The following is a 14,944-nucleotide window of genomic DNA, read 5'->3' as shown; positions in this document are numbered from 1 at the left end:
ACTGTTCCAGTTTATATACGACCCCGCGAATGACGGAATGTTTATGCGAGGCCGCACTGTCTCTTACCTCAGTAGCAGTAGAGGACAGTGAACGCGTCATCAACTGCGAAAGCACTCGTTGTTCTGCCAGCTGCAGCAGAATTCTTTCAGTACGGGTGTCCGCGTCGGAAAACTCAACCATCGTTGAAGGAACCTTTGTCACGGCAGCTAAAGCTCGTTTCAATTTGGATTTTGTTAAAAAATACTGTTCTTCCACCTGAGCTATTTCGGATAATTCCTCGTCCAAGCATTCATCATGGCGAAGGAATTCCTCAAAGACATTCTCGAGACTTTCCAATCTGGTCCTCGTGGTCGAACTCTGTTGCGCTTTCGATGAAATGTTGGATTCTTGTGATCGAGGCCTTAGCTCTGCCTTGACATGATATCAGGACTACTTTATGCAGTGAGGCCCTGTTCGGGAGCCAAAAAATGTATACGAACGATGAACGCGCTGTTATATACGGAGAACGCAAAGATTTCAATTATAATAAAAAAACATGTATTTGTGAGATGAAGAAAAGGTACGACTGACTTGAGCCGATACAAAATAATATCTGCCACAAAAGGCGGGAAAAATAACATAGATAATAATTGTGTAAGCAGTGCCATCTAGTGGCAATAGAGAAAAAAAATATAATATGAAATATTACAGATACATACACAAATAAGTATATTACTATACTCCCTCTTTTATCTGTGATACTTACAGATAAGAGAGAGCAGGTCCGTCATTTGGGGAGGGCAGGGGAGGCCGTTGCCCCCCCCCCCCTGACTTTCGGAAATACACTAAAAATAGTATATATGTATATATACAAATGATATATATACATACATTGAGTACATGTGCTTTGCCCACCCCCCCCCCCGGAAAAAGTTGAAGTGACGGCCCTGAGAGAGAGTAAGTATGAAGTATATTTTTCTTTTCACACCCTCAACTATCTGTTCTCTTTCCCCTCTTATGTACATGTATACAGGGTGATTCAGAAAAGATGGGTAAAACAAAGAGGTGCTAGTACTGTGAAAGAATGCTTGATCTAACCATTCTTTTCTACGATGAATGCACTTTCGCACAAGATGGTGCATTTAATACATCCAATAAACATGTCGGGGCATCTGTGAATCTACATGCGCATCAGCGATGCTTCTCTATCACTGTTTGGGTAGGAATCATCAGCAACCACCTAATAGGATCGTATCTTCTGCCAGAATGCCTTGGCGAGGGCAAATGGCAGAGGTTTTTGCAAGAGGTACTGCCACACTTGCTGGAGGATGATCAACTGCCCTCCAGTGGCATATGTGGTTCTAGCATGATGGAGCTCCAGCCCATTTTGGCGAGATACGTCACTATCTGAATGTCACTTTTCCAAACCGATGAATTTGGCAAGATGGTCCTGTGGCTTGGCCACCATGATTGCCCGATTTGTTATATCTTGATTTTTTTGTGGGGTCAGCTGAAGAGTCTGGTGTATGGGACTCCTCTTGACTGTGAAGAGGACCTAATCACAAGATTTGGCTGCTACTGGAGAGGTTTGCTATATGCCTGGAATATTCCACAGCGTTCGCCAATCTCTCTGCCACTGTTCTTCTAGCATCATCGTTGGTGGTTGCTGTTTTGAGCAATTATTGTAAATTATTCATTAAAATTGCTTTTTTAACATATATGTTATTCTAGTGTTTCCTCCTCCTATCCTCAGTAACTATGTTGCACCCTGTAGCATTTCATTTTAGATGATGCATTCTTTGTTGAAAATTGATTGTTTTTGTGTGTACTACCACCTCTTAAAGTTTTGCCCATCTTTTCGGAATCACCCTTTCCAGCAGAACCTATTTAACCTCAAAATAGATGCTTTTTACTTCCTGATGACAGAAGTAAAAAGAACTATTTTTTTCCCATAGGGTTGCAACAAAGTTTCATGGTGATGAATAAAGAAGACAGCAGATAGACTTGATTGAATTTATTCCACTGGCGTTTGAATGCAATATTATGTTCTTGATCATAAAGTGGTTAAACGTTTAAAACTTTCAAAGGGATGGATCAGTTAAAACATGGGATTTACTTATACACCATCAATTGATTGCTTCGACAAAGGAACTCCAGTATCGATTATTAAGGGATAATTCCAGATTGTGATGTCACAGGGAATGTTTTTCTAATAAGGTTGTGAAACATATATGATAAACATATCGGGATAAATCAAGAAGTTTTCCTTACTTCGATAACACAACCATAATTTTTTTATGGGCAGTGTATTTTTTATTATAATCATTTGTTTATATTAGCTTCATTTTATATATAGCATGTATTTGTTTTCTCGCGATAATTGCTCTTATTTTGGGTTGCTGTATTTTAGTTACATTTGACATCCATATTTTTTTATGGGCATCCCTTTTCAGCCACTTTGTTGGGAATTTTGCCTATTGTGGCCTTTGTATTATATAATCACTGCTCTATTTCATACCCCCAATTAATGGAGTACACATTTTAACAAACCAGTTTTCTGGTCTAAAACAATGAGCCTTTTTATGTCTTTCTTATTTATGAAATGTTCAAGTCTGTTAGAGTTCGTGAAATGAAGCATTAACTAAATATAATACAAATTCTCTCCAACGATATAAAATGCTGAAACGAAATAAGAACTCAATATTTTTTTGTTACCTTCATTGCATCTTTTCTCCCCCCATCATATTTACCTTTAGCAAATGATTGCTTTGGTTGAATCGGTTCTGCTTCATCCTCTGTAGAATCGGAAACTTCAGTTCCATTCTCTGATTCAGAATCAGAGTCTTGCTTATCAAATATTAAAGCATCAAGATTCTTTCTCACAGAGCTTGGTAAATCAAAAACTGAAAAGTTGATAAATAATATAACATACAAAAATAAATTATTTCATTCAAACAAGTCAGAATTTTGATTATTGATGCATTTCAGTTAAAATATTAAAATATAAGTTTATATTTGAAGAGGACAAAAAAAACTAGCACCATCTCAACAGCATCATGAGCAGAATTTTGATTATTGATGCATTTCAGTTAAAATATTAAAATATAAGTTTATATTTGAAGAGGACAAAAAAAAACTAGCAACAACTCAACAGCATCGTGAGCAGTTCCCTATGCTGGATTTAGGGGGGTAGGTATAATATTTTTAACATTAAAAAAAATACTGCAATCTTGGCTAACGCCTACTTTCTCTTACATATGACAGTGATCATGGGATGTTAGACCAATGTTCAAGGAAGTGCTGTGCTCTAGCTGGCTAGAGATAAGTCTCCTTTTACATGCTTTTGAAAATCAGACTTCCAGCTCCCTATGCATCTGAAGTCCCCCCCCCCCCTTGTCATGTCTGGGTTCTTAACCAGAGTGAGAGAAAGTATTTAAGTATTTTTGGGGGAAGAAATTACATGTTGACTGATTATTCAGGAAAACCGAAATGATAAAAATTGAATTTTTCAATTGTCAAAAAATATGAACCATACTATATTTTGGCATCTCATATTTTAGCTTTCACTTGCAGAAATGTGACGCATGAAATTTGCATTACAAAAGTTTTTTTCAATTAGTGATCAAACTGAGTTTCCCCATTTTGATTGAGAAAAATATTATTAATATCTAAAATACTTTGCGGTTTGTTTATTAGCATGCTGCTCTTAGATTTGATGCTCTCCTGAGTATGACTCCAGAAAAAATTTAATCAAGCTAAAAAGAGAAATATCAAGTAGAAGAGTTTATAGAAATTAATGGATAACTAATGTAATTTATGGAAAATTAATCTAATTAATTACGGAAAAAATTGTTTTCTAACAGATAGAAACCACATTATCCAAGGGGATGTAGGAAGATAAGTTGTATTGCACTGGGAATGCAGGGTGGGGAAAAAGGTTAAGAACCACTGATATGGACGGCCCTCCCTACAATCTAATTTCAAGCAATGACAGATTACCATGTTTACTGTAGTTTGAAGGAACATTCCTTCACACACAGGGCCCGTTCATCATAAGTTCAAGCCCTGGGCAAACATAAATTTTAGGTCCCTCCTATATATAACATTTTTTGAGGTTATATTATCAGAGTTATAAATGTTTGTGTTCTGCAGGTGCTGTTATCCGTCTTCCATATTTTGATGTGAAAATGGAAAGACGTCACACACGCAACAATTATGTAAAATTCATAACAAAATGAATTCTAATGTATACTTTGGTAGTAGCTTACTTTGCACTTTCATAAACTATTCAATTTGACATTTGAAAATTCAACAAGATTGAAAATTTAAACAATTGAAACAAAGATGCAGTAAGGGTCTATTTTATTCCAACTAGAAGATATTTCCATGAAAAAAAAATATTTAGATATTATTTGTGAATCAAAATTGATAAACAATTATAGATAATATTAATACATCATATTTATACAAATTAATGAAAAGCATGAATTGCTGTCAGGTAAGATGAAGTATCAAATTTGTCTGGGTGTAGATCAAAACAGTCAATAAAATTTTCTTTTTCCTTGCCTTCAGTGATGCAAAGTCTCTAATGAGATCATCATATTGTAAATTCAGTCATGTTACTTTTACATGAAAGTATTTTTTTTGTTTATCTTGATCCAGTAGTTCTTAGTGAAGACCTCAATCTTTTCGAAAGGAAAAAACTTTGCTCACTTGAGCAATTGCTTTTGGGAGTAGTAAAAAAAAATTTAAAGCTGTCTCAATATTTGAGTATGTTGCTCAAGGTTATGCAACTTTTGTAAAATTTTGCTTGGGTTTCAGATTCCCTCTTTCATTGGCAAAAATTGCTAAAATTCTTCAGCAAAAATCATCCAAATCAGTATTAAATGTCGCTGGAACACTTTGTGAACATGCTGGAGTTTTGTGAAAGGCTTTTGCAATTTAAGAAAAAATTTTTCTGAACATTCAAATTGAAATTTTTCTAGATTTCAGTTGCAATATCAATGCATCACATAATGCAAAATGGCATGGTATTCTAAAATTGTCCCAAGGAGAAAGATCTACAGAAGCAGTATCCCCACCATCAAGGAACCTTCTGCTCCTAGGTGTTTTTTTTTCTTGTGGTATCATTCATTGCATTAGGATTGAGCAACTTTGCTACTTCTTGAAACACATTAAAATGTTTTCTGACTATTCTATGAAAGGGGTAAATAACTAAAATATAAATTTTAAGGGCCCCTGAAAATATTAGTTGGCCCATGTGATAAACAGGGCTTGTTCACACAAACTTCTCACATTTTTCCCACTACAATACCATAGAGAGATCAGGGTATTAGGGGTGCTGCTTATGGTGGCATGATTGCAGGGCGGCATTTTTTATGACAGATTTATTATTCATCATTTTCACTCCCACGAATTTCTACCAATGGGAAATATTTTTGAAGGGAAAGCACACGAGTGGATAAATAAGCGCAGGTAAATACAATACGTTTCAATGTTGAAATGCTATTCAACTGCTATTCAATGCTTAATTCATCTCAACACACCTTTCTTGCACATCCAAAAAGTGCCACCTATCTCTACAGAAGCTGGTTCCTGTAAAAAATTATGTTCCTCCTCTTTTTTTGTTAGGGATCTTTTCACTCTTTGGGGCCATTCAAGTGTTATGTCAGTAAATTTTTGACCCCCTCCCCCTTGTCAATAAAATTTCATCAGCGATGCCCCCTTTTATATATTATAATCAATTTCTGTTAATTTTAATGCTATTTGAAGGCAGACCAAATGTGGCCCGCACCTCAAACCTAATTTTATAAAAATTAACTAAGCAGCATATTTACAAATTGCTTAAGTAAATGTTCTGGCATAATTCCAGAACATTTAAGCGGCCTGTGACACATTTTCAGAACATTCAAGTAGTCCTGTAGCACATTCACAGATCACTTAAGTGACCCGCGACACGGTTCCAGAACACTTAAGCAATCCGTGGCACATTTAGAGATCCCTTGAGGGAGAAGTGGCACGGTTTAAAAGCACTTAAGAGGGCCCCCAGTGCAGTTCTATATTACTCAAGTTACCTGTGGCACATTCCCAGATTATGCAAACATTCACAAAACACTCCCAGATTCCATTTTTATCCTTCAAGTCATTTGACAGCAAAGGAATCGACTCAGTCATATTTCAAACCAAGACATTTATTCAAATTCTAACAAAAAAAAAACAATTACAAAATTTCAGTAAAAACATCTTGCTAACGTTTTTTAATATAACATTAACGAAATTTTTAAAAAAATAATATATCACAGAAAACAAATTCCCATATTACTATTGCACTTATCTTACTGTGGGTCCAGAATTGATTTCCAATATCGTGTGTGTGTGTGTACTTTTATAAAACTTGAGCATGCAGAAAATAAGTTACATTTGAGAAAATGCAACCGATAAGCTTACTGGTTGTATTTGTCAAGTTTTACAGAAGAAATTTTTTATAAAACTTTTATAGTTCAATACCAACCTTACATATATTTTCCATGAAATATGATCATCCTATTTATAACTAAATATATTTAACCATATTGGAACTCTCACATTTGTTATGCTCAACTTTTTTTTATGAAATATATTTTAATTTAGTAGTAATATATTTAGTGGTAATTAATGTATTTGAATATTTTGCTGTAGTGAAGTTGTATTTTAAATAAAGTTCAGCCCTTTATATTAACCTTTACAGTGGCATTGACAAGATATCTCCCCTAACCTGATGCCTTGTATATTTCAGAAATTCTGAGATATCGTACATAACATCTTTTTTATCCCCACCAAATTGTCAGATCAGCAGCCAGTAGGCAGAGTCAGTTATAGTCTCCTTATAACAGGAGAGAGAAACTTTGTCCTTTTATTTCGGGATAATACACATAAAAATGTAAACTGATCACTTGGGGTCTCCCAGATCTATATTTTGGTTTATAATGCTCACCACATGCTATAATGTCTTTATAATTTTTCTACACTTTATCATGTCTCATTTAAATTGGTTTAATTCAATAGAAATGTGCAAAAAAGATTCACTTTGTGACTTCAGTACCCATATCCTCAATAATACTTCTTTATTCACGAACTGTGGATTTCGGCATGGTGTTCGACTCACAAAAACCCTCAAGGCTCATGTGGCAACAATGAGAAACATCCTTTTGTGACATGAATTCAGGTAGCATATTGAAATTGACATGAATTTGATTCCATGTCTATACACTTTTGAGGCATGGGAAATTAGATTTTCTTTCTCTTTGAAATTTTAATTTTATAAAATCTTTACCTCATATATTCTAGATTTCATGACTTGTATCTTGAACAAAATCTATGAACTATTTTTAATTTTATCAAAGAATATATTGTGTGCCTGAACTTTTCTAATGCACTGTCACAGTGTTCAGTAAAACTCCTATGTGGCCCACATTAGTCAACAGTCATGAAGTTTCAGTGATTCTTATCAACCTCAGATCATCATGTAAGAAACAGTCTAAAAATTACAGCTTGCACAACAAGACTCATCCTTGAGAGATATTCTAGATACCTCTTATAAACTACTTTCTCAAGTATTTGAATCACTTTTTTGATGGAAAAAAAGATTTAATGATGAAGTAGCCATCAAATATGTCTTTGATGAGTTTCTTTAGAACATCCAACTTCTATGAAACTCCAGTACTGATATCTCAATGGTAGAGATCGAATTAATTCGAACAAGGTTGAATTCAGATTTATAAAAGCCAGTTTTCCTAGAGTTTCTGTAGTTTGAAGTTCCAATGCTGAATCTAACATCTCATATGCAACCAGAAGCACTCACATGAAAAAAAAATTGGGGGGTTGAAAGTTGTTGGTCGTCCCATATATACAGGACTGAAGTGTGTATGTAAGAGAGGGAAGGTACAGTACGCAGAACTTTTAACTGAATGATGGCAATATCTTGGGTTCCATTTATTGTAAAAAAAAATAGGTAGGATTCTTCGTTTAAGATCTTCCACAAGTGTATTAAGTTCATTTTTTCTTAAGAGGCCATCCAGATGCTAAAACTAGATCCAAATTTTGAAAGTTCAATGGTAACCCCATTTTTTTCTTCTATATTTGGATTCAAGAGTATATAAAGAAATACCAAATTTCATCAATTTTGAATGAACAGTTGGTGAAATAAAAATTATTGAAAAAAAAAGTGTCATAATGTTAAACAGAAATATCTTGTTTTGAGCATAATTGCTGAAATAATATAGGTATCTCATTACTTTTTATTTTAAATGATACATACTAATGGGCCAAAGAAAATTTTATTACTCATTTTGAGTTTGGCTTTTTTAAAATATGAGTTATGAATTATTAAAACTTTTTTTAAAAATTTATGAACAGAAGCATACATTAAGTTTTACTTCATTCTAATCAGCATAGTCGAAAACCCAACAATAAATTTTCATTCCAATCTGACCTCTATTTCGCAAAATATAAGCAATTATATGAAAATGACCACTTTTAAGGACCATATACTAAATATAAATTTGAAACTCATTGAAAAATTTCTCATGACAAATTATGCAAAAATGTTTAAATATGAAGCTCATAACTTTACTGAAATGGGCAATTATTGTTTTAAGTATACGGTGATACAATAAGTCATCCATCCAGTTTTCAAACATTTTTTCAAGCATTCGAGTAAAGAAATAAACAAAATTTTAAAATTTTTCACTATTTCAGAAATTTGTTTCATTCCTTAGACATCATTCATGAGCTGAAATAAATAGGCTTGGTGCTGGAAGATGTCAGAAGTTTAATCAAATTTCATTGTGTGAACATTTGAATTTTCAAAAACCTCCATTAATGTTTTGCTTCTGAAGCAAAATGACTGTTTTGAGAAAAAAAATGATTTATCTTGTTGTTGTGAGGGAAATTTCTCCTTGTAAAATCGCAGCTTAACATGCAAATGTGTGTGTGATCATATGTGTTTTTGTTAAAAATCTTGAACCTGTGAGATGGCTCCAAAACCGGAGAATTCAACAAAAGAATGAATAATGGCATTATACCACGCCGGATATTCAACGGCTCAGATTTCCAGTATACTGAATATCAGTAAGTCGACAACACATTTATGGATTTGTTGGTAAGCGTATATGCACTTTTAAAAAATAGTTTGAAATTATTTTAATTCGTGATGTGTTGCAGCAAAACCTAAAATTTAACAGCAGTAATGTGTGTTTTTTTTATCTTTGAGACAGAGATACTGATTCTTTAGAAATACAGGGTGGTGTTGGCTGATTACATGCATTGAGTCATCAATGCATGCTCATGCTGTGGTTGCTACAGTTGCTGTTGAGCCAAAACTAAATGCACATCAAATACAAAGAGAGCTGAATCTGCCGGTATGATTTTACCAGTGTTTAAAACTATTGACCAGATACTCCGTGGTTATGCCAGAATATTTTGTACCCAAACATAATTCTAGATTTTCAAAAGAAACTGCTACTTTACTATATACAATATAGGAATAGTATACTTAATGTGTGTGTCATAAATGCTTTCCAATTTTAAATATTTGCCATAATCCAGCAGTGGTTAGAAAAACGGAGACTGTATAGCCAATCACTAAAACGTTTAAAAAAATGAAAAATAATGCAGACAGAGTACTTACTGTTTTCATTTAATTAGGAGAATTTATATATTATTTTTAATTTCAAAAATAACGCTAATTGTAAAATAAAAATATAATGTATTTTAAAATAGTAAAATTAAAACTGATTTACAAGTTAAAAGAAATACAAATGCCAAAAATGGTATTTAAATATTTGAAGAATCATTATCTACAATAAACCCTTGTGACGACAAACACAATTTCGAACACAAAACATTAGCTACAATAGTCTATTTTTGCTTTAGAAATGGTTGTTGATTAAAAAGAATTTCTGAATAAAATTAAATGAGCATATAGTCTAGGCCAGCGGTTCTCAACCTTTTTTGACTCACTGAGCCCTTTTTGGCATATAATTTCTATGGCAGAGCCCTATGGACCTATTTTTTACTTATTCAGCAAAATTACTGATATATTTTTATTATACTTAAATAATTATAATAATTTTTTTCAAATTACTGTTTTTTTTCATTTTCCTCAAGTGGCCGCAGAGCCCCTGGGGAGCGCACAGGGAGCCCCAAGGGCTCCATGGAACACCAGTTGAGAACCGCTGGTCTAGGTTAAAATTTTACTTCTCTTACAGGTGTGTGTCCAAACCATAACGGAGGCATCTCTCCATAGTAATATTGCTGCCAGTAAGCCGGCATAATCAACTAATCAAATACAGCAAAGGCTTTTGTTTGTCCAAACCCACATTCAATGGACTGAAGCAGAATGGGAATCAGTTCTTTTTACTGGCGAAAGCTGCATCCAGTCTTTCTGTAGTAAGAAGCAGAGAGTATATAGACCAAGAAATTTACGTTGTCTGTCTCAATACATCCAAAGTTTGGGAAGCAGTGGCAGAAAATCCTTATTTGTATGGTCTTGTGTTTCGACCCACAACATTGGCCCTATGAGTCTTATTTCAGAACGACTGAATGCATATTCATATTTTGACATTCTAGCACACAGTACGATTCCCAAAGTATTGGACAACCATTTTCCAGATGGCTTTTTCCACTTCCAGCAGGTAACATATTCATCCAAATGTCGCCAAAATAAATAAGATAAATGTGATAATTTTATCTTATATTATTTTATTATTTATTTTACTGCTAAAGTTATTTTTTTTCATGTTTGAAATCTTTCAGGATAACAGTCCAATCCATAAAAGTTGTTTGGTTGAATGCTGGATAGAGGAGAATGGTATCCAAGAGCTGAATTGGCCCAGTAATGCTGCAGATCTCAACCCCATTGAAAATTTATGGGCTTTATGGACAGCAAAAATTGATTTCACTGGTGTATGGAGAGCTGCTGAAGAATCTTGGGATTCTTTAAGAACAGATCCAGACCTTGCGATCCATCTCATTGACTCGATGCCAAGACGGATACAAGAAGTTATCAACAACGGTGGTCACTACACTTCGTACAAAACAAGATAAATAACAAGATAAATAAATCTTCCAGTCTAGATAGCATTTTCTATAAATTTTTATTTGCATAGTATTTATTTTGATCAAATTTTTAAAACATAGTATTTACTGAATATTTTCTTATTTAGAGAAAAAAAGAAACCTCGAATCTCAGTTTTTGTTACTTCTGACGAATTATAAATATAATAATGTGCAAAGAATTCACACATTAATACCATACAATTAGATTGATAGAGATAATAATCAATAAATAACGGTTCTCCAAATAGCATAAATCTTAGTGTGCACCAAGTTTAGGGTAGTGGCTATTGGTGGAGTCATCTGCTACAACCACAGCATTTCGTTTCATCCGTATTTTTTTTAGCATTATTAAAAATTGGGGAATTGTAAAATGAAACAAAATTATAATATAAAATAGTGCAATGTTTGATGGAAAATTCTTGTATTTGTTTTATAAATTGATGAAATTGTCGTCACATGCAATTGCTTTATGACATATCATTTGAAATAATTATGGTATAAATATTCGCTCAATCATGGATATAAAGTCACTAAAATGAATAATAAAAAAAATTTTGTTTTTCACCTCCATAAAGTAAAAACTATTTTTTAACCAATAAATTCAAACACTGGCGTAGCATATGGAGTATTTATCGTTCGAAACTGTGTTCCCCCCCCCCCCGCCCTTTGCAATCACCTTCAAATTCAGTTTCTCAATGTTTAGAGTATCCCCAAACACATTTTTACTTATATCTCTCTCATTTTTATACTTACAGTGATGAAATTTTATTTATAGAGTCAATGCAATGCGATAAATCAAATAAGATGGAAAAAAAAAATAGGGGATTGAAGATTTTGAATTTCGAACAATAATAAATGTGTAGATGACCCCTCATCAAGATAAATTACAGTCGGGTAGAAAATCAAAAACCATAATTTTTGGTGAAAACCGCTCCATTGTACAACTTTTAGAACCTGAGATATTGCAGTCGTTCGGTTAAAAGCTGTGCGTACTGTAAATTACATTGCTTTTCAGAAATTATCGGGAAGCTCGGCTCCCTTACAAAATATTATTGGGGGGGGGGCGGCTCAAATGGTTCAGCCCATAGGTTCTAGTGCCTATGTATTCAACAGCTTAATATCTCAATAATTGGATTTTGAATTTTTTGGACCAATTTGAAGGACCAATTTGCCAAACTGCGCCATCTCAATAATTAGAGCAAAATTAAAATTTATATAAGAAATATGACATTTACGATTTATGTTTTTTTTACAAATAACATCTAAAAGCCTTAACATACTGCTTAATGTAATATAAATCTTACCTTTTTCCCCAGTTTCAGCAAGCTTTTTCTCCCGTTCCTCCAACAGCTGAAAATAGTTTGAAAACTTGTATTAAAGTTATATATTGATTCAGGAAATGACATTTTTTTGGCAAATTTGTATGAAGTACCTTATGTACATTTGGTATATATATAAGTAATTTTATTTCATTACATAATGTGTTAAATGAAAAATAAAATGCTGGTATCTTTTATAACAAATAACAAAATGCACATGACATGCAGAAGATGTTATAAGCTAACACATCATAGGTAGTAGGGAGCATGGCATTTTACTTGCAAACCCCATTGATCCAAGAGGCATACTTCGAATTATTATAAGTATCCAAGCTCATCATTCCAATTATTATAAGTATCCATATCCAAGTTCATCATTCCAATTATTATACGTATCCAAGTTCATCATTCCAATTATTATACGTATCCAAGTTCATCATTCCAATTATTATACGTATCCAAGTTCATCATTCCAATTATTATACGTATCCAAGTTAATCATTCCAATTATTACACATATCCAAGTTCAACCCATTCATGTTCGAAGGGGTTGTATAGTTATTACAATAAAATAAACTTTCAATGTGGACACCCTATGCTAAAAACCCAATTAGAAAGTTGTTGCCTCTCTCATGATAAAAAAATAAAAAAATTCATTTCTAAATCCAATATTCACCAAGATATTGAAATTCAAAAAATGGAGAAAGGTTTGGAAAAAAACAGCATAACATGTGGGTAAACCATTTTTATACACTGGTTATATTTGACATAAATAACCCATATACTTGATTATACATTCGACATCAATATTTATATGGGCATCTTTTTTTAACCACCTTGTTGGACATTTTATCTGTTGTGGCATTTGCATTTGTATAAAAGTGTATCGCGAAAGAAAAACTAATATAATTAACGCTATACATATTAAACTGCCCATAAAAAGATTATGGTTGTCTTATTCTAAGTATGAATAGCTTCTGAATTTATCCCACTATGTTATCTTACTTTTTTTAAGAGTGTCAATTGTGTTAGAATTCATGATCCCCAGAGGTAAGCTATTACATTCAGCCGCTGTGGTGGTCGAGTGGTTATAGTGACGGACTCGCGATGCGAGGATCCGGGTTCGAACCCCACAGTGGTGGTCGGCTGAAGTTGGTTTTCTGTGGTTCCCAACTTCAAGGCGCAAATGCGAGCCGATCTCCCCGTTAAAAAGTCTCGCCACAGAGAGCAACAGTCCTACAACGATAAATCATTCAATCATAACACTTCACTCATAGTTAGAAAAACTGGTGGCAGATGGCAGCACTACATATAACAAGCATTACAGAGAAACAAAAAAAAAATTCACGTCAGGTTTCACTACACGTACATACACATTCCCGCATGTACCGATAAATATTGTAATTATAAGGTTGAATTATTTGTGTATAAGCACACAGAAAGTTGAATATTTCAAATAATAGTTTGATAAATATAAGCTGAAGTAGGGATTATTAAAACTTTTCCATCTACAGCATCCCTTTTTCTAATAAATGTTAAACGCTTATTTGTGCTCCCCAGAGCAATTTAAGAGTCTCTTCGAAAAACCTTTGTCAGCACCGGTGCTTCAATATGCCTCTGATGAAGGTTGACGGTGCACTAGGGCAGTGGTTCTCAACCTTTTTTTGTCCATGGTCCCCTTTCAACCATTCTCATTCCTGTGGCCCCTTTGCGAACATGAATAATTTTCTACTACCCCTTAATTTCTTCCCCTCCCCCCGTTTTCCCATTAGAAGATAGTTATTCAAAAATTGTCTGAAGTATAAATATTTTTGAATTTAATTTGATTAATTTTTAATTTATGAAAATAATGAAAAAGCAAAATAAACATAATAGGATACAGTAAAAATAGAATAAATCCCTTGGGGTAACAAAGGGTCTGTATCATCGTAATGTTACTTTTTGTGAAGTTTATTGTTTTGTGTTTTTCTCAGTTTGATTTGTATGTTTTATGTGTGGTGTCAGTCCAATTAAAAAAAAATATTTTTAATTAATGTAAACTCTGCGCTTGAAAACGGCCCAATGTCATCAAGTTACTGTATTGGATGAAATTTTTATTATTTCCAAATTAGTTTTTTTTTTGTGTAAAAGATTATGGTTTCATTGAGAAATGTCAGTTGTCACTTCCAAAATATGCATTCTTATAATGATAAAAATCGCAAAAAGTGGTAGCTCAAGCAGTTTTATTAATTTTATTCTCTTCATGCGGATAAAAGTAATAATGAGGGAGAAGCCACACAAATGAATCACAATTGAAAAGTTCAACCTTCCACATCGTTTTCAACAATAATACATGTATGAAGGATATAGGTTCATGTTGTAGCCCTACTATGAATTAAAAAAAAAAACTAAAATGCGTGTGAAATTTTTTTTAAATATTTGTTTGAAGCATTCATTCCAGAGAAATCATGTACGCAGTGACAAAACTGTTCATGTGAACATAATAATGATTCATTATCAGGATTTCAAGCCCATCGGAAAATATAAATAATCAGATTTTAAAATATGA

The 14,944-nt window shown here is 33.4% G+C and overlaps 1 protein-coding gene across 4 annotated transcripts in view; it reads right to left on the bottom strand.

Annotated features, from left to right (window-relative positions):
- LOC149080246 (DNA (cytosine-5)-methyltransferase 3A-like) overlaps positions 1 to 14,944 on the bottom strand; it is a 187,917-nt gene that overhangs the window by 105,947 nt on the left and 67,026 nt on the right. For all 4 annotated transcript variants that reach the window (XM_089239331.1, XM_089239332.1, XM_089239334.1 and 1 more), the window contains 2 exons: positions 12,382 to 12,427; positions 2,731 to 2,883 (listed from right to left, as the gene is read on the bottom strand). In XM_089239331.1, coding sequence (XP_089095457.1) covers positions 2,731 to 2,883; positions 12,382 to 12,427 — 199 coding nt within the window. The remainder of the gene's footprint in view (positions 1 to 2,730; positions 2,884 to 12,381; positions 12,428 to 14,944) is intronic.

Source organism: Pholcus phalangioides, unplaced genomic scaffold (genome assembly GCF_987345545.1).
Source record: "Pholcus phalangioides strain wild (caught in Gottingen) unplaced genomic scaffold, Ppha-v1.0 ptg000011l_1, whole genome shotgun sequence".
Classification (NCBI taxonomy): domain Eukaryota; kingdom Metazoa; phylum Arthropoda; class Arachnida; order Araneae; family Pholcidae; genus Pholcus; species Pholcus phalangioides.
Note: the sequence above shows the minus strand (reverse complement) of the source record. Positions and strands in the feature narration are given on the sequence as shown.